At 45.1% G+C, this 25,687-nt stretch overlaps 2 protein-coding genes across 3 annotated transcripts in view; one reads left to right on the top strand and one right to left on the bottom strand.

The window, feature by feature from the left end:
* The window catches only part of PSMC3 (proteasome 26S subunit, ATPase 3), a 38,807-nt gene extending 20,137 nt beyond the window's left edge, over nucleotides 1-18,670 (top strand). The window contains exon 13 of the mRNA XM_048854274.2: nucleotides 18,261-18,670. The gene's annotated coding sequence lies outside the window, so the exon portion shown is untranslated. The remainder of the gene's footprint in view (nucleotides 1-18,260) is intronic.
* Nucleotides 79-20,905, bottom strand: LOC125638465 (transmembrane protein 178B). 2 transcript variants are annotated; one of them, XM_048854271.2, is made up of 4 exons: nucleotides 19,987-20,408; nucleotides 10,212-10,325; nucleotides 7,792-7,929; nucleotides 79-1,541 (listed from the first exon to the last, which is right to left on the bottom strand). In XM_048854271.2, exons 1-4 carry the CDS (start codon nucleotides 20,363-20,365, stop codon nucleotides 1,297-1,299), a joined length of 876 nt encoding a protein of 291 aa, XP_048710228.1. In that variant the 5' UTR covers nucleotides 20,366-20,408; the 3' UTR covers nucleotides 79-1,296. The 2 variants fall into 2 exon arrangements, with proteins under 2 accessions (XP_048710228.1, XP_074985728.1); XM_075129627.1 differs by lacking the exon at nucleotides 7,792-7,929 and having other exon boundaries at nucleotides 19,987-20,905.
* Between the last annotated feature and the right edge of the window lie 4,782 nt (nucleotides 20,906-25,687).

Genomic DNA, 25,687 nt, shown 5'->3' with positions numbered 1-25,687 from the left:
CCTGTTAATATATGGCTATTGTATACAGCTTGAAGTGGAGTGAATAGTTACTGCTCTGCAAAATAACTCATCAAGCCATTCAAGTTTTTCAGTACTTTAATGCCAGTTGAGAATCACAGCCTCCATTTAAAAATGACACTTTATAAATATAATGACTTTAGCACTGCTTATCTTACATGCCACTCAGTTGTGGTAGAGAAACACATCCCTCTCCCACTGCACCTCGTGGGGGAGCAGCAGGAGGTATGTATGAAAGAAAACTTTACATGTAGCTTGGCTCATGTTCCTGAGTTAGCCTTAGTGCTGATTACAGGACATGGAATCAACTGAACTGTGCACAGCTGATATATCCCACATGGACAACTAGGGCCAGTGTATGAAAGGAGCATAAGCCAAGCTTTCTGGGGAAAATAAATCTTCCGGTAATACTGCAACAAACTACTGTTACTGCTCTATCTTCATGGTGGCAGCGTGTCTCCCTCTAAGCTCAACAGTAAAAGCTATCAACTCTTTTCACAGGGAGCTCTTTCCTTGCAGGTAGGCTGGGTCCTTGAGGTTGATCCCAGGAGCTGAAACCACTGCCACAGAAATGCACCTCTCTCCCCTTGTGGAACAATTCCACAGTGAATGAATGTTGCTTGTAGCTCCTAGGGTCATGTGCATTAACTGGCAAAGAAGTGACTGACTTCAACTGCAGGAAGGGCCTGATGTAGAGAGCAGTGGACCAACTCCCCCTGTCCCTGAAGAAGGGGAAGGCTGGTTTGTTTAACTCCTGCTGTCTTTCCAAGCAAGTTCAGTAGTGGCCAGCAGCAGCAGAATACTGAGGATGGATGAATTGCCCTTTGCCTGAACCATTATTTAGATCTCCAGGCTCTTTTGGAAAATGGAGGGCTGAGCCAAACTGCTGGAGGCCAAGCCAGCTGGAAGGGTGGTCAGCATTACACAAACTCTGCAGCTATACATTTATAATGGACAAGAATCCTCCACAACTGGACTAGAACAAAAGAGCTGCAGTTAGTGTTTCAACTAAACAGGAGATAATCCCTTGTATATAAAAGAAACTCCTCTTAAATCAATGAGCAAATCACTGAGACGTCAACCCCAGCTTGTTGCAGAGTCTGACAGAAATTTTGTAGCAAGAGAACCCCAGGACTTGGCTAAAAACCTTTACCATCCCTAGTTTGTTCCACAGGTGTGCACCACCCTCAGCAATGGGGCAGAAATGTCCATGGTGCTGTTAACCCAGTTTTACATAGGCTGTGCTTGCTGGAGTCTCTTCTCCTGCACCCTTCAAGGTCACACAGCTCCATTTTCCTGTCGGGGTTTCTGTACAGCAGTACGAGAGGCATTGAGTGAGGGGGCCAGCGTGCAGAGGAATCCAGCCAAAAGAGTAAGTCCTAGGCCTCCCCAGGCACAGAACATGGACCAGCCGTAGCCATGGCTGATATCCTCTGGTAGCCCATAGACATAGCGAGGATAGCGAGACAACTCAAAATTAATCCCAGCCACACAGGTACAGAGTGAGATGATACAGCATGTACCTGCAGGAGGAAAGCAAAAAGAATAGTAGGCCTTTGACCAGGCCTGCAAAGCAATGCAGCTGTATCCATAGTTTCCTTCCTTCCTCCCTCCCCAAGCCTCAGCCTCTTGATGACCTTTTATTCTTTACAGTGAAATCATACAGAAAATGATTTAAAAACACCCAAAACACAGCCTACAACTCCACTACAGTGCATTTCATTTTCCAGCTGCTCAGGTCAGCTTCCCCTCCCACCATTACACTTACCTGCCTAACTTAGGTCTTGTCTACACTACTATGGTAAGTCAACCTAAGTTACATAACTCAAGTAATGTGAATAACGTAACTCAAGTTGATGTAGCTAAGATCAACTTACTGCAGGGTCTACATGAGATGTTCTCCTCCAGACTTACCTTACTCCTCTAGGAGGTGGAGTACCACAGTTGATGGGAGAGTGGCTCTGCTATTGACTTAGCAGATCTTCACCAGACCCCCTAAATCAACACCACTGCATTGATTGCAGCAGCAGTTAGTGTAGACATGGTCTTAATGCTCACTCCTACACTTGTGTCTCAACTATGCCCCACTGTCCAGGAGCTGTTTGTTTCAGATTAATTTTCTCCCATTCTCTGCTGTATTTTGCTAACTTCACTCATTTCCTGTCAGTGACCTTAGCTGAAATGGGAAGCTAGATTTCTACAAACATGCTGTTTACCCTCTCAGCTCACCAACCTTTCAATAGAGCTAGGCAGGCCTCCATAGTAAACTTGCAGCTGTTCTTTCACCCATTTCCAGAGAGAGCTTAAGGGAAGCCTTTCTTGGCTTGGTAAAGGTGCAGCCTTTGCTATTAAAGCACCTGGCACACATTTGTGCTGAATATTTATGCACCAACAAATTTAAGGTTGTAGCTATATCCACCACGCATGTCCTGGATAGGTCATTTAAACCAGAGTGTTGGAAAGCCAGGAGTTAAAGTGACACTTCTCACGCCAGCCAACCTTCATGCGGGGAAGCCAGAACATTGTGTTGCTGTTTTGGAAGTGGAGCGCTTTGTGCTGCTCAGCCTCCAAGGGGACTGTTTGTTTTGGACTCAACTACCAACAGTGGCCTTCTCGGTTCCCTGAATGGACTAGAGGAGAGCAGATACCCAGACTCCTCTAACTAGGGCAGTCTCCCTGCCTCCCAGCTCAGGAAGTACTTGTAGCCTAGATCTGGCCCTTTTGAGCTTCCCCTGCTCTCCCTCACTTAGGTACAAAGTAAAATGTCCTCTTATGAACCTTTTGCTACAAACCAACATTCATTCTCTCCACTGACCAGCCTTCTTGGGTTCAGATTTTATGTTAAGATCTCATTGCTAGGTAAAAGACTAGAATTTATTTTTTTGTAAAGGAAGCAGAGTGCTCTGCCTTTGCCACATTTAGCAATGCGCTAAACGTGCTGGAGCTTGCCAAATCTTCATCTCATTCCACTAAATTTTGCACTGTGCACAATCTCTCAGCTAGGGTAGGCTAGTAAACTATGTTGCATGTCTCCTGCCTTTCTTTTTTTGCCACTTCACAGGGGAAAAAAAAGGTTTGAATACTTTTGCATCCTGGAAAATAGCTCATTTTCCAGGCCATCTTTTCTCAGAAACCTTGGTTGACATGGCTTCAAATCCCTTTACCCTAGTTATTGACCTAAACTACCAAATTTTCACATTTTGTGGTTTTTAGTGAAGGTGCAACATAGGAATATCAGATCAATGAGGGACTTCCACCACACTCTATCATGGACCATTTTAAAGGAAGTTTAAAGCTACATGCTTGGAATCAGTTTGGGAGAGGTCTATCTCCTGTGTTATACAGGAGGTCAGACCAGATGATGACAATGGTCCCCTTCTAGTCTTGGAATTTATGAAACAACTATTCCTAAGTGATTACTGATTCTCTGCTTAAGAAATCCACGAGGTGAAAACCCATTAGGGTTATCCCTGTTGGCTCCAGGGCTAGAGCCTGATGACTTCCAGGCAGCGAGGAGCCAAGCAGATGCCTCCTTACCTGTTTATGTAGTGCATCACAAGGTGTTATCCATTAGGAGCTGCACTGTGGAGTTTTTGAAGAACAGATAGAAAGGCCATGTGGGCTAGCCTGAGTTCCTTGCATTTGTAGATGTTCCAGTGGGCTTTCCAATCTGTACCTGATGTGTGTGCGATTAAAATAGTAAGGGGGGTGTGGGTGGGGGGGTTTCAGAATGGCAACGCCTCCAAGCCCATTTTTCAGGTTCCTTCCAGCAGCTCAGTTCTGTGACAACCTGCAGTAAGACCATCATCTTCTTGTTCATCTGGTGTTTTGTTGGGGAATACAGCTACCTGAGACAAAGGTAGAACAGTCGCAGGTGAAGTCTGCCAAGCAGTGTGGCCTAGCAGCCCCAGACCCATTCATACAGTTGCAGTTGAGCACCAGTGATTGCTGGGGCATGAACTTTTCTTCAGGAAGGGATGCTCTCGCCAAACTGGAATCAGGGCTCCTACGAACTCTATCGTCTGTGATGGGAGGAGAGACTGTTTTTCATAGTTCACCAGGGATACATCTACACTGCACATCACTAGCAGCAGTGTATAGGCTATGTGCAGCTACACGCAGCCGTGAAAAGCAGGCTATGTCCACATTGCGGTGTGTAGCTACATGTGCCAGTTGAAGGCTCTGGCTGGGGGCAGAAAGGCTTTGGCAGCTCCCTGCAGCAGGGAAAGGCTCCAACAATGGGGAACTGCTGCAGCATTTCCTCCCCTGACAGAGTCTTTTCTCACTGCTCGAGCCTTTCGCTGTGGTGGGGAAAGACTCCAGGAACATGAAGGCAGCGGGACACTACACTGCTAAAAACAGCACTATAGACAAGGGAGGCACTGCTTGGGCACGTAGGGTATGTACCAATAGGGTTTAGGCGTGTCCTTACTCTACTTTCCTAAGCAGTGTCTCACCGCCTGCACTGCACTGCGGTAGCAGAGCATGTAGGGTCGGTACTCTACACCAAAAGGAGTGGGCCATGCAGACATACCTAGGGGTCCCAGATGAGAGAATAGGGAGAGGGATGATGAACTTCAGTTGTGCTGCAGATTCCTGCTGAGATCCACCACTGATCAGCCAATTGTCCAGGTAAGGATAGATGTGGATGCTTTTTCTTTTGAGCTGTGCTGCTACCACTGTTAGGCATTCTGTGAAGACTTTCAGGCCACAGAGAGTCCAAACAGCACCACCTACTACTGGTAATAGTTTGACCCCACCGTGAATCTTAGATACTTCCTGTGTGCTAGCTGGATGGGGATATGGAAGTACAGATCCTGCAAGTTGAGAGCCATGAACCAGTCCATTGCTTGCAGAGATGGAGAAAAATATTACCATCCTGAATCTGTCTCAGGCCTAGGATAGGACTGCTCCTTCTCTTCTTCAGGATAAAGAAATATCCGTATACCTAGGGTATCTCAGTTATGGTTCCCAGATGAAGCAAGGTCATTTTTGAGGTCATTTTTGTGGTCATTTTTGTTTTAACAGGCTCTTATGAGAGAGGTCACCGGATGGGGAAGGTAGAATGTAGTCAGTAGAACCGTACAGGGTAGCCTTGGGCAATGTTGTCTAATGCCTTTTGTTACCTGTGACAACCACCCAGGCCTGTTGGAATGGAGCAAAATAGTTGAAGTAGTTATAGACTTTAGATCAGTACCGTTGTGTCTCTCAACCCTCCCATCAAATCTGCTGTCTCAGAGGAAGCTGGGTTGGCCAAAGAGGTGGAAGATGGGCATCCCCTGCGGCTGATATTCCAGCTGTTGGCCCTAGAAGTAAGACAACCTCCCCTGCCATTGGTGGAGTTCATATTTGTAAGAGTTTCTGTAGGGGGCTGATGTGTAAATCCCAGGGTCCTTAACAAGGCCTTTGAATCCTTGTGGAAGTGGAGCACTTCATCTGTCCACTAGTTTAGGAGCGCCATTCCCTCGAAAGGCAGGTCCTTTATCATGGCCTGTACTTCTTGTGGTATGCCCAGTGCCTGGAGCCAGCAGACCTGTCTTGTAGCGAGGGCTGTAGCAATCAGTCTTGCAGTCGTATCAGAGGCATCCATTGCTACCTGCAGCAATGTTCCCATGAACCATCTGCTCCTTCTTGATGATCTTTCATGTTATCCCTGCTATTCTTTCCCACATGAAGTAATTGTACTTGGTAATTCACCACCCAAAGCAACACCTCATGAAGATGCCTTTTGTGGGTCTTTATTCTTAGGCGTGCCCTTCTTAGGCTTTGATTTCTCTTACACTGCAGATGACCAATAACCTGGGTTTGGGTGAGCACAGAAGTGCTCAGAACCTTTTGGCAGCACCTGATACCTTTTTCTCCACACTCCTGGAGGTGGGAGGAAGAGTGGCCAGGGTCTGCAATAGCTCTTTCGCCAGTTCTGGGATCCTTTCATTAATAGGGAGAGTGATGTTGACGAGGGTCATCGCACTCAGAATATCAAAGAGCTTGTGAGACTCTTTACATGAACTTAACCTCAATGTCCAAGGTCTCTACCATTCAGGACAGGAAGTCCTGGAAGGTATTAAAGTCTTCTATTGCTGAGGCAAATGATAGTGTTACCACCTTGTCTGCCATTGGAGGATGCTGGGGGCTTTCCTCTAGTCTCCTTTTCTTTGGGCCCATGTCTGGTTCTAGTGTGGTTGGCCCGCCAAAAAAGCTGCCAGAGAGCATGGAGTGCAGGAAGGTGATCTGCTCCTTGACATGTGGGAGGACAGTTGTCAGTAAGACCAATATGGCATGCCATACAGATATTGGCCACACTGGGCCAGCCAGCCCTAATGTGGCCAATATCTTCATGGCATGCCATATTGGTCTTACTGACAACTCCCTGCTGGTTGCGCTCCTAGATAGCCTCCTTGGGTCATTCTCTGATGACAGGAGACAGGACTTTCTGCTCGACGCTGGCAAGAAGAATTACATCAGTGATGGGGAGGAGGAATCTCTCACCTCATTCCAGGGTGATGCTCAGTAATGGTACAAGGCTGGTACCAGCCATCTCTTCAGTATTGGGAACATCTCTGGGAGTGACAAGGATATCTCCGGAGAATACCTGAGCCTCTTACTCATGACAGAGCTGAGCATCACTGCAACCGGGTCTCTTGTTCTGCATGATTGATTAGGAGTTTTGTCCTTGAAGTGGTGTTCCCTTGTCTTCCATCCGGGATCTCCCCTCAGTCAGAGTTACACGGATGCTCAGACCAACTACACAAGTTGGTATGCTATTTATGAGTGGGCATGGGCTGGCTGTGCTGCCTGAGTCAGGGCAGTTGGTATGGGAGCTGGAGTTGTTCATGCTGATTTAATCAATGCCAGGACTGTTGCAGTTGAGGTGCCCATGCTGAGGTCTTACTTGACACTGAAGTGTTCAGCGCCGACTCTGCCAGCGTTCTCTACTTTCCACTGCCCCATCCCAAAGCATTAAGTCCTTAAATGAGCACTGGTCAATGCTGGCTTATCCATCCTCACTCTGGACCCAGAAGTGACTGTTACAACTAGAGTGACCCAAATGGACTGCTCAAGCAAATGTAGCTTGAGTCCCACTTCCCTGGACTTGTGGGTCGTGGCAGAGAAGGACTTGCATAAAAAGCACTTATTCAGGAGGTAGCTCTCCTAGACAGAAGAGGCCTCGTCTGTATCCGTCCCTGAGGGAGATCAGCCCATTGCAGGATAGGTAGGGTTCGAACCCAGAGTGGACTCTGCCATGAGGTGTGGTGTTTGGCGCTAAGCCCCTTGTCTTGCTGTACATAGAGATATCAATTTGCCATTTAAAAAAAAAATGTCCTTTAGAGAAAGTATAGGGACATAATTCTTCACCAGATGGACTGAAGTGTGTAGTGGGTCAAGCAGTCACTAGATTCTGCCTCACTTCCATGGGCAGCAAGAGGGAACTGAGGGAGGGTCACTACTGCCCCACCCTTTATGCCCTCGTGCAGGAGCACGAGGTGGCACAGGGGACATGCACAGCCTTGATGGACACCGCTACTCAAAAGACTCTGATCTTGCATGCATGCCTACAGTGAGATCTACACTGACACAGGTGCAAAGAAGAACCCTGACTCATCTCCTGCCACGTGTGTCTAAAATTTCAACCTCTGTTACATCAACTATTGCATTAATAAATGGCTTTGTGCAGTTTGCTGATGAGGCTGATTGTACTTCTATCTGCTTGGGATGTGGCTCTAATGCTTTCTATCAAAAGTTTGATATTAGAATGAAGAGAGAGACTCTCACCTCCCATGAGGAAGAGCAGCCCTGCCACATATTGCATGAGCTCGTGCTGTTTACAGCAGCCCAGCATACCAATGATCCAGCCAAACAGGATGATGGAGACTGCCATGCCAATGAAACCAGCTGTCATTCTCCGCAGATCTGAGAAGAGAGAGGAGCAAGAGGGGAAGAAACAAAGGAGACACCAAGACAGGATTGTGGGGAGCGGAGAGAGAGAGAACAGACACAATCCATTGAGATTATTAGGTCTACTGTCCCTAAAGTTAGTATCCCTGAGGAGCTTCCCTTACTGCACCCTCTTAGAAAGAAATTGTTTGCATTACAGTAGTGTCTAGGCACACTGTGACCAGGGCCCCTTTGTGCTGGGAACTACACACTGTCCTGAAGTGCAAGAGACAAAGTGGACAGAGGGTGATGGGTAGAAGGGATACAACATAACAGCATAGTAAACATTCTGATGGTTTGCAAACCTGTTAAAACCACAACTTTTTGTTGCTTTGTTACACTAGGGTTATTTGTTGTTGTTGGGAGATGATTAGCTAGACAGAGACACAAAGCAAAAGAAAGGAGACACTGAAAGGAGGGGGTAAAGGAAATGGGGAAAAGTATGGAGGGCAGGTGTAGTGAGGCTGAGGTGAAGAGACTGAGGGAACAGGAGGAAGAGTATTGGAGCAAACAGCTAATCAAAACGGGAGAGACCGTCCATAGTAAAAGCTGTAAAAAAAAAAAAAAATCCAGATACTGGTGTCTTCAACATGTGGAGGACCCTGCTTCTTTCTGCTGCTGCCGTCAACTCAGTTTCTGGCTGGCTTCTCCTGGCAGTTTCTCTTTTCCCTGAGCTCAAATGGGGCTGGGGAAATGGATGGGGTTTACCCTGTGTACTGGGGCATCAGGGACACTGGGTAATGCTATCTAGAGCTCAGCTCCTCTCTTCCTCACTGTAGTACACCTACTTGTCTCTGATCTTGCTGGATCCGAGAGCTACCTTTTAAAAAACGATAATGAGTTTGGGAGCCCAACTTGCATCACTCTAAAAAGGTTTTATTTTCATAGGACTGATGCTCAGCACTTGCTGAAAATCAGGCCCCTTTAATGCGTCTCAACTTGGGCACACCAAAAATCACTAACCACTTTTCAAAATTTAGACCAGAATGTAGGAATCTGATGTTCTGAGCCCAACACCTACAGACTTGTCAAGCCCTATAGCATTTTCTTGTAGGTCTCTCTAACCATAGTTCTTTGTGACAGCATCCATGTGCAGCACCTCTATGAACATGCAGATGTGTGAGGCTACAGCATGATCTCAGTCATGTTGGATTAATTGCATAAAAAGTCACCTAAGTTTGTGCTGGTAAGTAAAAAAGGGTAGAAATCAGCAGAGGAAGCTGGGTTGCCTAGTAGCTCTTATCCTCAGGAGTCCAGGAAGGGAACCCCAGAAGGCAAGGTGAACTTGGATAGGACAAATAGGGGAAGTAGGTGAGGAAGGAGAGAGAGTGGAGCACTTTCAGGTGGGTTGCAGGTGACCAGGCAGGTGCGAGGGGTTTGGGATGGGATCCAAGTTACCCAGGAAAGAATTTTCTGTAGTATCTGGCTGGTGAATCTTGCCCATATGCTCAGGGTTTAGCTGATCGCCATATTTGGGGTCAGGAAGGAATTTTCCTCAAGGGCAGATTGGAAGAGGCCCTGGAGGTTTTTCGCCTTCCTCTGTAGCATGGGGCACGGGTCACTTGCTGGAGGATTCTCTGCTCCTTGAAGTCTTTAAACCACAATTTGAGGACTTCAATAGCTCAGACATAGGTGAGAGGTTTTTTGCAAGAGTCGGTGGGTGAGATTCTGTGGCCTGCGTTGTGCAGGAGGTCGGACTAGATGATCATAATGGCCCCTTCTGACCTTAGTATCTATGAATCTATGAACAGGAGGATGCAGGGATGAGCTTGTGGAAAAGTCAAAATTAGCATGCTTTCTGGGAGGAGAGGTCATGCACCATTTGGGATGTAGAGAGAAAGCATGGCAGGCACTGTACAAATCAAATAAGTGTATAACCCTGACCTAATAGGACTAATCTGTGCTTCAGCGTTGAGTCTGACCAACACCTAGCCGCTGAGAGGGTATTCAATAAACTGCACTGACACTTCCATCACACCCTAGCAGATCTACACCATTATTGCCAATTTATATGGCCCCTGCACTAGCCACTCCAAATGTCCTCTACACTTGTGTCACTTTCTATTAACATAATTTGCTTGTCTCCAGCCTCCCTAATTAAGGTTCATTTTAGCTCTAGATACCATTCACTGATCTCTGCATCAGTGCCCCATTTGGTACTGAAGTCATGGCAGTGACCTAGATATGAAAGATTCTGAATATGCTTGTACTCTGCTCAGTAAGGGTGCATGGCATTGGTAAGAGTCTGGATTACTTACGGAGAGCATGCCACTCGTCCTGCCGGATGATGTTGGTAATATTGATGGGTAAGTTGCGTGGCAGAGAGGATGAGGTGTAATGGTACTTCACAGCAGTGCAGCGCTGAATAACTCCTGAAAGAGACAGAAAGATCAATGTCCAAGTGAAATCCCTGTACCTAGCTTGACTTTAGGAAGTGCCTCCTTCCCTCTGTTGTCCTAAGAAGCAGAGTTTGCCAGTCTAGCATGGCAGACACGTGATGGTCTTAGTTCGAAATTAACCCACTAACTCAAGCCAGCAAATGAATAGGACAGCAACAGAACAAGTGTAACCAAAAAAGGGACTGTGAGTGAGTTTCGGGATGAGCGCACAAAGTGTGACCTGCGATTAAAAGGGGAGGAGGTGAGTGTGGCATAGTCACTGAAGGAGAAGGCAGCCCCATTGCTTGGGAGTGAACAAAACACTTGTAAAAGCATACTAGGGAACAGTCCTGCTCAGCTCCTTGCAACAGTGGTTGTGAAATGCTCTGGGAGATTAGAGAGAGCTACAAAAGCAGAAGATTCAGTAATAATCGGAGATTTCAACTATCCTCATATTGACTGGGTATATGCCACCTCTGGAAGGGATGTAGAAATAAAAATTTTAGACACCATTAATGACTTCTTCTTGGAGCAGCTTGTCCTGAATCCCATAAGGGGAGAGGCAATCCTTGATTTAGTCCTATGTGAAGCACAGAATCTGGTCCAGAAGGTGAATATTAGCTGAACCACTTGGTAACAGTGACCATAATGTAATTAAAATTTAACATCCTCGTAGGAGGCAAAATTCCAAAGAAACCCACCACAATAGCATTTAACTTCAGAAAAGGGAACTATACAAAAACGAGGAAGCTAGTTAAGCAGAAATTAAAAAGGAACAGTCAGAAGAGTGAAATGCCTGCAAACAGCATGGAGACTGTTTAAAAACACCGTAATAGAGGCTCAAATTATATCTATACCATAAATAAATAAAACAGGGGACCAAAAAAATGCCATGATGGCTAAACAGTGGGGTAAAAGAGGGAAAAAGGAATCCAGTAAAAATTGGGAGTCAAATCCTAGTGAAGAAAATAGAAAGGAGCATTAATTCCGGCAAGACAAGTGTGAAAGTATAATAAGCAAACCAAGAAAGAATTTGAAGATAAGCATACAAAAACAGCAAAAACAAAAAACCCCAAAACTTAAATACATCAGAATCAGGAAACCTGCCAAACAGTCAGTGGGGCCACTGGACAATTGAGGTGCTAAACAAGGAAGATACGGTCATTGTAGAGAAACTAAATGAATTTTTTGCATCAGTCTTCACTGCAGAGGATATAGGGGAGATCCCCACACATGAGCCATTCTTTTAGGTGACAAATCTGAGGAACTCTGCCAAATTGAGGTACCAATAGAGGAGATTTTGGAACAAGTCGATAAATTAAATAAGTCACCAGGCCAGATGATCTTCACCCCAGAGTTCTGAAGTAACTCAAATATGAAATTGCAGAACTACTAACTGTGGTATGTAACCTATCACTTAAATCAGCCTCTGAACCAGATGACTGGAGGATAGATGTGACACTGATTTTTAAAAAAGGCTCCTGAGGCAATCCTGGCAATAACAGGCTGGTAAGTGTACTTCAGTACCAGGCAAATTGATTGAAAGTATAGTAAAGAACAGACAAACATAATATGATGGGGAAGAGTCAATGTGGCTTTCTAAGGGGAAATCATGCCTCACCAATCTATTAGAATTCTTTGAGAGAGGGGTCAACAAGCATGTGGACAAAGATAATCCAGACCATATCATGTACTTGGACTTTCAGAAAACCTTTGGCAAGGTCCCTCACCAAAGGCTCTTAAGCAAACTAAGCTGTCATGGGATAATAGGGATGGTCCTCTCATTGATCAATAACTGGTTGAAAGACCAGAAACAAAAGGACAGGAATAAATGGTCAGTTTTCACAATGGAGAGGTAAATAGTGGGGTCCCCAAGAATCTGTAGTGAGAACCAGTGCTGTTCAACATATTCCTAAATGAGCTGGAAAAGGAGGTGAACAGTGAAATGGCAAAATTCACAGACAGTACAAAATTGCTCAAGATAGTTAAGTCCTAAGCTGACTGCAAAACATTACAAAAGGGATCTCACTAAACTGGATGACTGGGCGACAAAAATGGTAGATAAAGTTCAATGCTGGTAAGTGCAAAGTGATGCAAATTGGAAAACATGTTCCCAGCTATACATACAAAATGATGGGGTCTAAATTAGATATTACCTCTCATGAAAGAGATCTTGGAGTCATTGTGGCTAGTTCTCTAAGACATTCACTCATTGTGCAGCAGCAATCAAAAACGCTAACAATGTTAGGAACCATTAGGAAAGGGGTATATAATAAGACAGAAAATATCATAAAGCTGCTATATAAATCTATGGTACATCTACACCTTGAATACTGCATGCAGTTCTGATCATCTTTAGAATTGGAGAAGGTGCAGAGAAAGGCAACCAAAATGATGAAGGGTATGAAACAGCTTCCATACAAGGAGAGATTAAAAAGACTGGGACTGTTCATCTTAGAAAAGAGATGACTAAGGGGATGTGATCTATAAAGAGATCTATAAAATCATGAATGCTATGGAGAAAGTGAATAGGGAAGTGTTATTTACCCTTCACAGAACACAAGAAGCAGGGGTCACCCAATGAAATTAACAGGCAACAGGTTTAAAACAAACAAAAGAAGGTACTTCTTCACACAACACAGACAACCTGTGGAACTTGTTGCAACAGGGTGTTGAAGGCCAAAAGTATAACTGGATTCAAAAAAGAATTAGATAAGTTCATGGAGGATAGATCCATCAATGGTTATTAGCCAAGGCAGTCAGGGATAAAATCCCATGCTCTCGGTGTCCTAAAACCTCCAACTGCTGGGACTGGATAACGGGATGGATCACTCTAAAATACCCAGTTCTGTTCATTCCTTCTGAAGCATCTTGCACTGACCACTGTCATAGACAGGATACCAGGCTAGATGGACCATTGGTCTGACCCCAGTCTGGCCATTTTTATCTTATGTTCTTATGATTTCCTTCTCTCATGAGATTCATTGGGACAGTAACCTCTCAGCACAGACCAGGCTCCACTGGGTATTGGGGGAGGGACAGACTTCACAAGGAAAAAAAGGCAAGTACCTGGGGCCCTCTTAAGTCCGGGGATATTTAGAAATTGAGAAGGGGATGGGAGAGAGGTGATCTCAATTTCCCACATGCTAAAAGACTATTGATTTTAATTTATTTTATAACTGAATCTGAGTGCGTAGATTTGTAAAACCACACTAAAGAGGGAGATTCCAGAGTGTGCTCCCTCTGTAAGTCCTTATACAGCTCTCATCAACAAGGTCAGAGAAACAAGAATTGAATTTTGTTAATAAAGACTTAATTCAGAGAGGTAATATGGGGGATTTCGCTGTATGGATGCCTCTTGTCCACTCCCAGAACTCAATCTAACTCTTATTGACTTCAATGGGATCAGGTCTCATTCACAAAAGATTTGTACAGCTCTGAATTAAGTACTTAGGCCACATCCTCCACATCATGGTATCTAATTAACTAAGTAATCCCAATCATCGTCAATCACTGATTACCTATCCAATTATTAATATTTACCATACTAAACACTTTATAGGGGAGGGTTGAATCTTCAGTGTGTACATCTTATAGATCAGGAGTGGCCAAAGTTACTGACCCTCTCAGCCGCATGTGACAATCTTCAGAAACTCAAGAGCCGGGGCACACCTGGCAGGGCTTCAACCCCGCAGATGGCACCTACCGAGGCTCGGTCTTCAGCCCTGCTCCTGCTAAAGCCCGGAGCCCCAGCAGGTGTGCCCCATGGGGCTGAGTCCTCAAGACCCCCCTCCCTGCAGGGCAGAAGCCCCTAGCCCACCACCAGGCAGAGATCCCAAGTTTCCCCCTCCAGTCTAGCAGGTGGAGAAAGGGGATGGCGTGGGGGACTCCAAGAGCTGCACTTTAAAGATAAAAGACCCACATGCAGCTCATAAGCCACAGTTTGGCCACCCCTGTTATAGATCTAGCTTCTTGGTGTGAGTTTTTATGGAATCTATAATATAGGCTGCAAGTCTGTCATGGAGGTCATCAAAGTCACAGATTCTGTGACTTTCTGGGACCTACGTGACTTCTCCAGTGGCCAGTGCATCTGCCCCTTGCCCCAGAGCAGCAGCGGGCCACCCCTTGCCCCAGAACACCCAAGATTTAGTCAGGGGTATATAGTACAAGTCATGGACAGGTCACAGGCCAGGAATTTTTGTTTACTGCCCGTGCCCTGTCTGTGACTTTTACTAAAAATACCCGTGACTAAAACGTAGCCTTAGCTATAATACAATTATACAATTAGAAATTCTATACAAAACTAACATCCACATTGATCAAATCTTATAAAAATCAGTGTCACATTAGTAAACAGATATTGCAATATAGACCCAAAAACAAACTTTATGATTTACCTCCTACATTGAGTTAGGCAGGGTTTGTCAAAGGTAAAACCTATTTTAGATAGACTACTGTAAAGAATAATGGTACCATCACATATCTATGAGAAGCAATTTTACATTTTTATCTCAGTATATAAATATAAAATTTAAGAGCATAGCTTGCTTTATTGATCACTTATGTCCCAAGGGATCTGAACTAAGGACTCATTGGTTAAAACTCCATTAATTAAAACAAAGACGCACCAGCTCTTTATTTAAACCTGATGGTTTAAATGTTTTTAGAATATAAATCCAATATGCATCTGGTTTCAAAATGTTAAGTTCATTACTTTCTCTCTTAGGGTTTAAAATTTACTCTAGTCTTGTAAAATGTAGGGTGGAAACAGAAGATACTATCTCAAGAAGTGTTTCTCTGAAGGTGAATTTGAAGTTTATAAATATTAAGGCCAAAAGGGACCATTATGATAATCTAGTCTGACCACCTACATAACATAGGACAAAGAACCTCATCTAATAATTTCTGCATCAAGCCCATACCTTCTAGTCAAGCTATGGTATATGTTTTAGAAAGATATGCAGTCTAGATTTAAAGACTGCAAGTGTTAGAGAATCCACCACATCCCTAGGTAAATTACTCCAAAGTTTAATTGCTCTCACTGTTAAACAATTGCGTCTTATTTCTAGTCAGGTTTTCTAGCTTCAGCTTTCAACCATTGCATAACGTTCTGCCTCCTTCTGCTAGAATAAAGAGCCATTAACTATCACAAATCTCTTACCTATGAAGACAATTGTAGACTGTGATCAAGTCACCTCTTAACCCTCTCATGGATAAATTAAATAGATTAAGCTTGTTTAGTCTCTCACTATAAAGCATGTTTTCCAGATCTCAAATAATTTTTGTAGTTCTTTTCGGAACCCCTTCCAGTTTTTCAACATCCTTTTGAAGTGTTGACACCAGAAGTAACACAGTATTCACTAATACAGGACTGTATACAGAGGAAATACCAGCCCCTAGTCTTGCTTGATATTCCACGGCTAAAACATCGAAAATTTAAATATATATATAAAAAGTTTTTGACAAGACACATTTTCCATACAACCAAGTTTATTTGGATTAATCATCCTACCATTTTTTAATTCTTTACTGATTGCATCCCATATTAGTCTCTCACAATCTTGATTAAGATTTATGTCCTGGTAACTGGCCTAAAGTTCCTGGGTAATCCTGTTTAACCTTTTAAAATGATGGCGCTATGCTGGCTTTTCCAGTCCTCTGGAATCTTCTGTGTTCCAAGATTTGTTAAAAATCAACGTTAATTGTTCACAGGGCTCCTCTCCCAATTCCTTTAATAGCCTTGGGTGCAAGTTATCCAGTCCTGCAAATTTTAAAGTGTTTTAACTTTAACAGTTGCTATTTAACATTCTCCCTCGTTACTGATGGGATAGTATGTATTTCATTATCACTTTATGATATCACTTACATCTTCCTGCTAATTTCTAAGTACAGAGAAAAAAAATATTTATTTTCTACTACTGCCTTTTCTGTATGATGATTGATAATTTTACCTTCCTTTTCTCGTATGGGACTGTGAAAGTATAAGGGGTACCATTCCTTTGGGGTCAGAGGCCTGCACCTAGCTAGCTAACTAACTAGTTAACTAGCCCTGCCTGTTGCACATGAAAAAGAGTAGGACATGGAGGAAAGAACTGCAATATCTTCCAGAAAGCTGAGGGACCACAGGGCGTGTGCTCCCAGTGCACTGCTACAGGGGCTAATGCAGAGAGCTATTGCTCCAGAGACCAAATATACAGAAGGGAGACTGTGTGGAGTCCATTATTGCTGAGGCAAGTGCCAAGACATCTTAATTACTGAAGTTACTAGCATGAGGGTCAGAGTTGGGGAAGCAACCAGTTAGCCTGCACAGACTTTGAGGAAAGAGCCTGCAAAGTTTTGATTTGTTTGGTAAGAAGGCTTAAAATAAAACTAACTCGTGGATATTGCTTCCCTGGATTCCTGTAGAGAGCTCAGACAGAACTAACTAAGGAAGTGAGCTGGTTCAGCAAGATCAAAGCCTGGTCTGGTAGAAGGAAGGTGCTATAAAATAGGCCCCAGTCCTTTTTACATGGTCCTATACCACTGCTAGGATTTTTTTGTTCCAGATTATATTTAAGTAACTTCTTAGTGTCTTTTAAGTCTGCTATCCATAGGGGTTTTTTCCACTGATCCCTTTAACTGATAAGAGAAGTTATCTCAATTTCCTGATGGCACTCATTGCCATCAGGTTCTCCATTTGTTTTATTTTATATTGCTTCTTTCACCTCCCCTCTTACTCAGAAATTTTTTTATCCAAGAAATCTTTTCATGATTGAAAAAGTGTGGGGTTTTGGGGCATTTAATAAAAGCATTTTAAAACAATCCCCCATTATAATTCCCTCTTATGTTTAAATATTTCCTCAGCTAAATTTTGCTCCTGATATTTTTCAGCTTCTCTACCTTATTGTACATTTACGTTCTGAAATTTTCATCTGTAAAGATGCTTGAAAGTCTCTATAAAAATCATATTACCATGTAATAATGCAAGTTACTACATCCAAATTACCAGACACTATTTCTGTTATCAGTTTTTGTTTAGTAGTAATAGGTAAATAATTATATAAAGGCAGGGTCAACTTAGTTTATTCAAACCTTGAGAAAGGCCCATAAGGAATTGAAACAATGGATTTCCCCCTTCCTAGACTGCTTCCTTAATAATTTTTTTAGAAAATCTATTCAAAGGTCATTTATTCCTCTGTCACTGCGGGCCTCTGAAATTTCTTCTTTTTCCATGAATCAATTAGTAGTCCCCATTAAGGTTTCAGATTTGGGTTCGTTGCAAAGCAAGGAGAAAGAGAGCCTTGCAATGATAAATTGTAACAACCTGCAGATCCTAACAAGGGAAAATGTTTGCCTATAGTTCCCCAAACATAATAATGTCCTTGACCAAAGAGCACAACGAAAAGTCATCTCCCCACTGACTTGAAGAGGCTGGTTACAAACTGTAGCCACAGGAAAGTTGGGTGGAGAGAGGCTGTGAGCAAGGCAGGGAATGAGGAGGAAACAGTGAGAAAAGAGCCAGATCCATTTAAATCCATGATCCTGCAATACTAACAGATGTGAATGACTTTACTTCCATGAGTAAAGAGGTGAGTGGATCAAGCACTAGACAGAGAACCACCACTCCTGTGCCAAAAAACCCCTGCACTTTTCTGGCTGATGGGAATGGACTCTTGGCAAGGTTTAAAAAAAGAACAATACAGTGAGACTTGAAGTAATGTGGGGGGGACTTTGAGGGAGGGAAATGCTAGTAATTTCAGTAGAAGCAGAATGGTTCAATAGGAAGCAGAAACAGAGGTAGACATTTTAAAATGGCAAGGTCAATTAATAAAATGAAACTAATGAACTGCCTTTTAGTGGAATGAAATCAACATGGAAATATAAATGAAAATGGATCCTGGTAGATTAAATGGAGAAAGAAGCTAATTTATATTGTAATGGCATTTCTAGGAACAAGAGCTACAGCTGCACATTAGAGAGGATTCAGAGATGAAATCCAGCTCCACAGTGAGTCATTCCATCTTCTGTTGTACAGGGGCTATGGGGACTTGAACCACAGCTGGAGGACACAATCAAAAACTACTGGAACATTTGGTTTTTGCTATTTATTTTCATTTTGTGCCTAAGTCAAAGAGCTTCTCCTCCAACCCCTCACTCATCCATGTTAATAAATCTCTCTTGGGTCAGTAAATCATGCTCTTTAGAACAGAATTTTTGTTGTATCTCACCTCGTAACTACTCTCTGTAGATTGTCTATCTGGATTGTAAGCACATTGGGACAGGGGCTGTCTTCATACCTGTCTAAGTCAGACAGCACACTGTTTGCACTATCAGAATAAAATACTATAATGTTCAAACAATTGCTCAACTGTGTGTCATATGCCCTGTTAAAGGATAATCTTAACTCACCTAGCAGGGGCCTGTGCGGGTGGAGCAGGATCAAAGTTCTATCCCCACCATAGAGATTGGGGCATAACAGAGGGATGATCATGCAGTGGGAGAGGGCACATACCTATTAAAATACATGGAAGTTTCACATGATGTAATAGGAGGGGCTAGCCCCTTTCTCTACAGCTCAGGTAAGACCATGCCTGGAATATTTCACCTTTTTCTTGGCCATTACCTGCCAAAAAGATACTGACCCAATGAAGCAAATTCATAGGTTTGTTATGAGGCAGGAAAAATCCCTTCAGGGGATATATGGAAGGGTCTCCTCGAGACAATGGCACTAGTTCCAATGATGGGGACTTTATAAAATAGACTGGGAAAAGCCCTGCAGACCAAATTGGGCTGCCTAAATGTTTTCAATGACAAGGAGGGAAGCAACCTGATCAGACCCAGGCCTGGCCAAGACAACAGCACAGCTGTAGCAGTGCTACATGGGGTAGGCATCTGCCACCCGGTCTTCCAACATACATATAACAACCTTTTAAAGCTACCTGGCTGTGAAAAGCCACAGTCACCCACAGACTCCTGGCCAGGGCTGTGAGCTCTGTCCCCTGGAGCCATCAGTGCTCCCTTCCAGTTTCAAGGGAAGGTGTCAAATCCCCTTGCAATTCCTTGGCTGCCTGAGCTACACTATCCACCAGGCAGTGGCATTGCTTCCCTGCCCCCTCCCCCAAAGAGACGGACCCAGAGCAGCTGGGCGCTGCTGCCACCCCCACACCAGAAGCTGGTGCAGCCAGGTGGGAGGCTGAGGGGGCAGAACCGGCCCCAGCCCCAGCCCCCCCGCCGGGGCTCTGCCCTCGGCCCAGCAGGCAGCGGAGACCCGGTCGCCGGGTGGGCGACAGAGTCCCGCAGCCCTTCCCAACGGCTCTTTTCGGCCGGTCGGCGCCAGCTCCCTGGGGCTCAACTAGGAGCGAGGAGGGCTCAGCACCGCGGACAGCGGCTGCTCCAGCCACCGGAGATGCTCAGCTCAGCCACAGGGGACCCGGTTACCGGCAGGGGGCAGCCCAGGGAAAGGGCAGCGCGGGTTCCTCCCAACTGGACAGAGCCCCCAGCTGCCCCCCACTCCGCCCCCCCGAACCCCCGTCTCGGGCCCCCCCGCGACCCCCCCCCCAGCACCCCGGACTGCCCCCCCACCGGACCCGCTTGTCAGGTCCCCTCCGACCGGCCTCCCCCTCCAGCCTCCCCCGAGCGGCCCCCCTCACTCCGCCCCCAGCTCGCAGCCCCGCACCTTTCCGGATGAGCTCCTCGCTGTCTGGCTCGTACCCCCTGCGGTGGCAGCGCCTCCAGAGCCCGGACACGGTGGAGTTGAAGCGGCGGCCGCAGTGCGAGTCCAGGGCGGCGGCGGCCGGGGCCGGGGCCGAGGCCGGGGGGTGGCCGGGCAGCAGGGCCCGCGGGGGGCGGGCGCGGAGCGGCAGGTGCGGGCTGGGCGCCGACATGGAGCCGGGCGGGTCGCTGCGCTTGTGGCCGAAGCCCCGGCAGCGCTCGCGGTGCCGCCGCGCGTCCGTCTGGTACCAGGAGTCGGTGCCGATGGCCACGGCCAGGAGGGCGAGGGCGGCGGCGGCCAAAAGCAGCCCCGAGCCGCTCAGCGCCTGAGCCGCGGCCGCCATCTTACCCGCGCCGGGGGCGGGGAGCGGCTGGGCGGGCGGCAGCGCGTCCCCGGCAGCCGGGCGGCCGCCCCCCCCCAGGGACGCTGAAAGGGCGCCCGGAGCAAGGCACGGTGCCGTCTGCCCCGGAGGAAGCCTGGCCCGGGCGGCGCGGCCCCGGCGGGGCGAGGCTACAGCCGGGTTCCCGCCCCACCGAAGTCCGGCGCCTGCGGGACAGGGAACCTCTGGCTGCCAAAAAGCCGCTTCGCAAGCGCGCAACGTGCGCTCTGCTCCAGCGGCAGGCCGGGGAGAGCGGCCCAGGGCCGGAGGGGCCACGGCGGTTAGTGCCCCGGCCTTTGGGTACCTCCCGCCTGCAGGCCCCTAAACACGGTCTCCCCCCAAGGGAATCACTGGGCATCATCTGCCGTGCCCTCCCTCCTCGCGGTCTGCGCCTCCTGAAACGCTGCCCCTGAAATTTAAGAAAACGTGTTTCCATCTGCCGCTGCCTGTGGCAGGAAAGCGTGTGTGAAATGCTGCAGGCATCGCAGGCTGTGCTTTTCTCCAGCTGGCCCAAATTCAAGAGGCCACAGCAGAGCACAGCCAGATACTCTGGCGATGCAGGCCACGTAACTCTTTCAATGCAAGACAACGTTAAACCCAGCGATAGGATCCACCCCAAGACACGGACCTACACAAGTCTCTGGGGCTCCATCACCAGCAGACTTTGGCTACTAGATAGTTAAGAGGGGAGCACAAGGGCAGCCCTTTGAGAACCATGTTTGAAATCCCGCTTAGGGTACTAGCGATAGCCCAGTCTCTAGTGAATAGCCATTCTGCCGTACCATCCTATGATCATAGGCAAGTGAAGCTGGAGAGAGCCATGAACGGAACAGACAAGTGCTACAAGATAGTCATGAAGGGTATCTGTAAATCTGTCTGAGGACTTAGATCTAGAATAGGGGTACTGCATGTCTGTAGTGAAGGGCCTTACCAGATGGGTATAGCAAGCTTGTATGCTACATAGTGTATGACTGGCCCTATAGGGTCAGACCAATGGTCCATCTAGCCCAGTATCCCATCTTCCAACAGTGGCCAATAACAGATGCTTCAAAGGGAATGAACAGAACAGGGCAATCCATCAAGTGATCCATCCTCTGACATCCAGCCACAGCATCTCACAGTCAGAAGTCTAGGGCCACCCAGTGCATGGGGTTGCATCCCTGACTAACTTGGGTAATAGCCACTGATGGACCTATTCTTCATAAACTTATCTAATTCTTTTTTGAATCCAGGTTATAGTTTTGGCCTTCAAATCCCCTAGCAACCAATTCTACAGGTAGACTGGGAGTTGAGTTTGTGTTTTAAAACGTGCTGCCTATTTCATTGGGTGGCTCCTGGTTCCTGGGATAAATAATACTTCCTTATTCACTTTCTCCACACCATTCATCATTTTATAGACTTCTATCATAGCCTCCCTTTGTTGTCTCTTTTCCAAACTGAAAAGTCCCAATCTTCTTAATCTCTCCTCCCATAGAAGCTGTTCCATACATGTAATCATTTTTGTTGCCCTTCTCTATACCTTTTCCATTTCTAATGTATCTTTTTTGAGATGGGGTGACCAGAACTGCACACAGTATTCCAGGTGTGGGCATACCATGGATTTATATAGTGCCATCATCATATTTACTGTCTTATTATCTAAGCCGTTCTTAACATTGTTAGCTTTTTCAACTACCGCTGCCCCTTGAGTAGAAGTTTTCAGAGAATTATCCACAATAAACACCAAGATCTCTTTCTTGAATGAAACAGCTAATTTAGTCCCATCATTTTGTATGTATATTTCAGATTATGTTTTCCAGTGTGCATTACTTTGCATTTATAATCATTGAATTTCATCTGCCATTTTATTCCTCACCCAGTTTTAAGAGATCCCTTTGGAACTCTTCACAGTTTACTTTGGATTTTCCTATCTTGAATAATTTTGCATCATCTGCAAACTTTGCCACCTCACTGTTTACCCCTTTTTCCAGATCATTTATGAATATGATGAACAGTACTGGTCCCAGTACAGATCCCTGGGGATCATCACTATTTACCTCTCTCCATTCTGAAAACTGACCTCTTATTCCTACCCTTTGTTTTCTTTTAATCAGTTACTGATCCATGAGAGAGCCTTCCATCTTATTCCATGACAGCTAATTGTGCTTAAGAGCCTTTGGTCAGAGACCTTTCCTGAAAGTCCAAATACACTACTGTATCACCTTTGTTGAAGTTAGTTGACCACCTCAAAGAATTCTAATAGATTGATGAAGCATGATTTCCCTTTACAAAAGCTGTGTAGACTCTTCCCCAACAAAATCATGTTCATTTACGTAGTAAGAAACATAATTATTAGATACAGTTTCAACAAATTTGCCTGGTACTGAAGTTAGGGTTATCGACCTGTAATTGTCAGGATCATCTCTGAAGCCTTGTTTAAAAATTGGCATCACATTAGTTATCCTCCAATCATCTGGTTCAGAAGCTGATTTAAGTGATCAGTTATATACCAGAGTTGGTAGTTCTGCAATTTAATGTTTGAGTTCCTTCAGAAGTGTTGGGTGAATACCATCTGGTCCTGGTGACTTATTACTGTTTATCAATTTATTCCAAAACCACCTCTGTTGACTCCTTAATCTGGGACAACTTCTCAGATTGGTCATTTAAAATAATGCCTCAGGTGTGGGAATCTCCCTCACATCCTCTGCAGTGGAGACTGATGCAAAGAATTCATTTAGCATCTCTACAACAGCTTTGTCTTTCTTAAGCACCTCGATCATCCAGTGGCAGGCTTCCTGCTTCTGATGTCCTAAAAAATTTTTTTGCTGTTAGTTTATGAATCTTGCTAGTTGTTCTACAAATTCTTTTTTGGCCTGCCTCCTTTCTCGACTTGCCAGAGTTCATGTTCCTTTCTATTCTCCTGAGTAGGATCTGACTTCCAATTTTTAAAGGATGCCTTTTTGCCTCTATCTGCTTCTTTTACTCTTATTTAGCCATGGTGGCATTGTTTTGATCCTCTATGTTTTTTAATTTGGGGGTAAACATTTAATTTGCACCTCTATTATGGTGTTTTTAAATAGTTTCCATACAGCTGGCAGGCATTTCATGCTAGTGACTGTTCATTTTACTCTCCATTTAACTAGCTTCCTCATTTTTGTGTAGTGCACCTACCCTACCTCACTTCATCTTTTGTAAAAGCCCACTGTATCTGTAAAAAGAACAGAACTGTTCAAAACTGAAAGCAACAAGTGCTTTTAAACTAACATTTCAGCTCATTACTTTCAACTGAATTGTATAGTCTTTAAGGAAGGAGAAGATATGAGAAAATTCACTCAAAGTGTTACTTACCAGTAATTTGAGTTCTTAAGGCAATTCATAGCACAAATCCACACTCTTGGGATGGAGTTGCTCACTTTACACAAGCCTAGCTTTAGTAGGAAATGAGAAAATTGGAGCCTCCAGTGAGTCATTCTTTGAACCCCATCCTTTTTGCAGATTCTGCCATATTTAGTAGATAAGATAGTGGTGGGGAGAAGAGTACAGGGAAAATTTCCTCTAAACCTATATTTTAGTACACTACAGAGCCAGAGCTAAGAAAACAATCAAGAGAAAAACCCTAACTGGGGAAAAACAATGGCCAACTGACTAGAGTGAATGTAGAGGTAGATCTGACTTGCTGCTTTCCAGGCTGCAAGGAAGTGAGGGTGTGCAGGATCCACACACCTAACACAGCCTAACCTGGAATATTCCATGTCTCAAAGAAAAGATGGGTGTTCCCATCCCCAAGAGTCAAAACTTCCCAGAAGGTGGCAGGCTTCTGAGAAGCACCCCAATGGTGAAGAGCTGCATTGAGAATACTCAGAAAGTTAAGGAACAAAGCGTCATGATTTTTTAAGTCAATAAAATACGGACAGCTGCATTTATGATCATTTATGATTCTTCCTCCCCACCCCTACCACCTCAATGTGGAACAAGGCCTAAACAGCAGAAAAAGCCCGTTGATTGTATGCAGTGAGAAGTAAGCTAACTTGACTCAGTTTTAGTTAAATACAGCTTCTCCAGAGGCACAAAATCTTTTCTGATCCTGGCTCTTTCACGGGACTTATTCCTCCAGCTGCAGCTTTATCACTGTTCAAAGCCAGTTAGTTGTTCAGACTTTGTCTCTGCAAGCCTGGCATCCAGGAGAAACTCAGCAGTTTGCTAGGCCTGAAAGAGAAGTTTAACCCTTTTCTGGGCAATCCTTGAGTTGCCTGAATAAAAAAAGTGGTCTTTATGAATCTTCAGGCTAAAAATCAGCTCTCAGGAACGGAAGTGTGTATCGGACATTATCTTGCTTGTGCTAAACCTGGGCAATATAGGTGCATGCTCACAGCCAGAATGAAAAATGTAAGGGTCTATCCACAGCATAAACCCCACCATACTGGGTAGCCTGCTTCTTCTGTCACTGCCTCATACCATGGCTCCATCAGGCACAGTAGACAAGACCTAACTGTTTTGGGGAATTGTGTTGCAGCCTCTTTAAATTGTGTTTTAACATGGTTCTCTAATGGTTGTTTGTGTTGTCCACGTGGGACCACACTCTTGTTAGTACCTTAGAGTCACAAGATGTAAAGGGGAATTACAGGACTAACATTCTTCTGCAAATGAAGAAGTTTTTGCACCTGCCAAGTCAGAAGCCACAATCACATCAAGAATTAAAAATGAATTGGAAATGTTGCATTTGATTTAATCTGCAGCTCTTTCTAATCTCCAGAGAAGACCAGAAAATTAGTGTTTCCTAAACCAGTCAATTTAAAGACTCACCCTACCTCTCAGTCTTATTACCTACATCCAACATCAATTCCTCTCAGTTTCTTCCCCATACCCTCTTCCAGCTCCTTCTCTTCCACTGCTAGTGGAACACAAAGCAATACCCCTGCAGTTAGCAAGCTATACCTGGCTCCTCATAGGCCCTATTCCATGATCTATTCCTAAAGCTTTGGCTACTGAAAGCACCTTATGTATTTTAAACAACCTGATCTGCCTGCTGTCATGGGAAACTCCAGGATTAGCACGGATGTGGTTTGACCATAGCTGGCTTCATGTACATGTTGTCTCTGCTCCCTCTCCAGGACAGCTGCTATCTGAGCTCACAGCCCAGAGAATCATAGAAAGTTAAGAGAAGTGACCTGAGTTTCCATTTCTGGCCCAATTATCACTTACCTTCCTTAAAAATTAAAGCCAAGCCAATTTTCCTCACACTCTGACAGGGGTGCCCTGCAGCAACCCATCAAACAGTGAATGCAAGAAGAGCCAAGAAGCTTAGCA

This window comes from Caretta caretta, chromosome 6, assembly GCF_965140235.1.
Source record: "Caretta caretta isolate rCarCar2 chromosome 6, rCarCar1.hap1, whole genome shotgun sequence".
Taxonomy (NCBI): Eukaryota; Metazoa; Chordata; order Testudines; family Cheloniidae; genus Caretta; species Caretta caretta.
Note: the sequence above shows the minus strand (reverse complement) of the source record. Positions and strands in the feature narration are given on the sequence as shown.

What these genes read in the sequence shown, in the direction of transcription:
- LOC125638465 (XM_048854271.2), bottom strand. Translation starts at nt 20,365, where the DNA reads ATGGCGGCCGCGGCTCAGGCGCTGAGCGGCTCGGGGCTGCTTTTGGCC. An exon ending in GGACGAGTGGCATGCTCTCC is followed by an intron (nt 7,930 to 10,211) that starts GTAAGTAATCCA and finishes CTCTCTTCTCAG; the next exon opens with ATCTGCGGAGAATGACAGCT. An exon ending in GCTGCTCTTCCTCATGGGAG is followed by an intron (nt 1,542 to 7,791) that starts GTGAGAGTCTCT and finishes TTCCTCCTGCAG; the next exon opens with GTACATGCTGTATCATCTCA.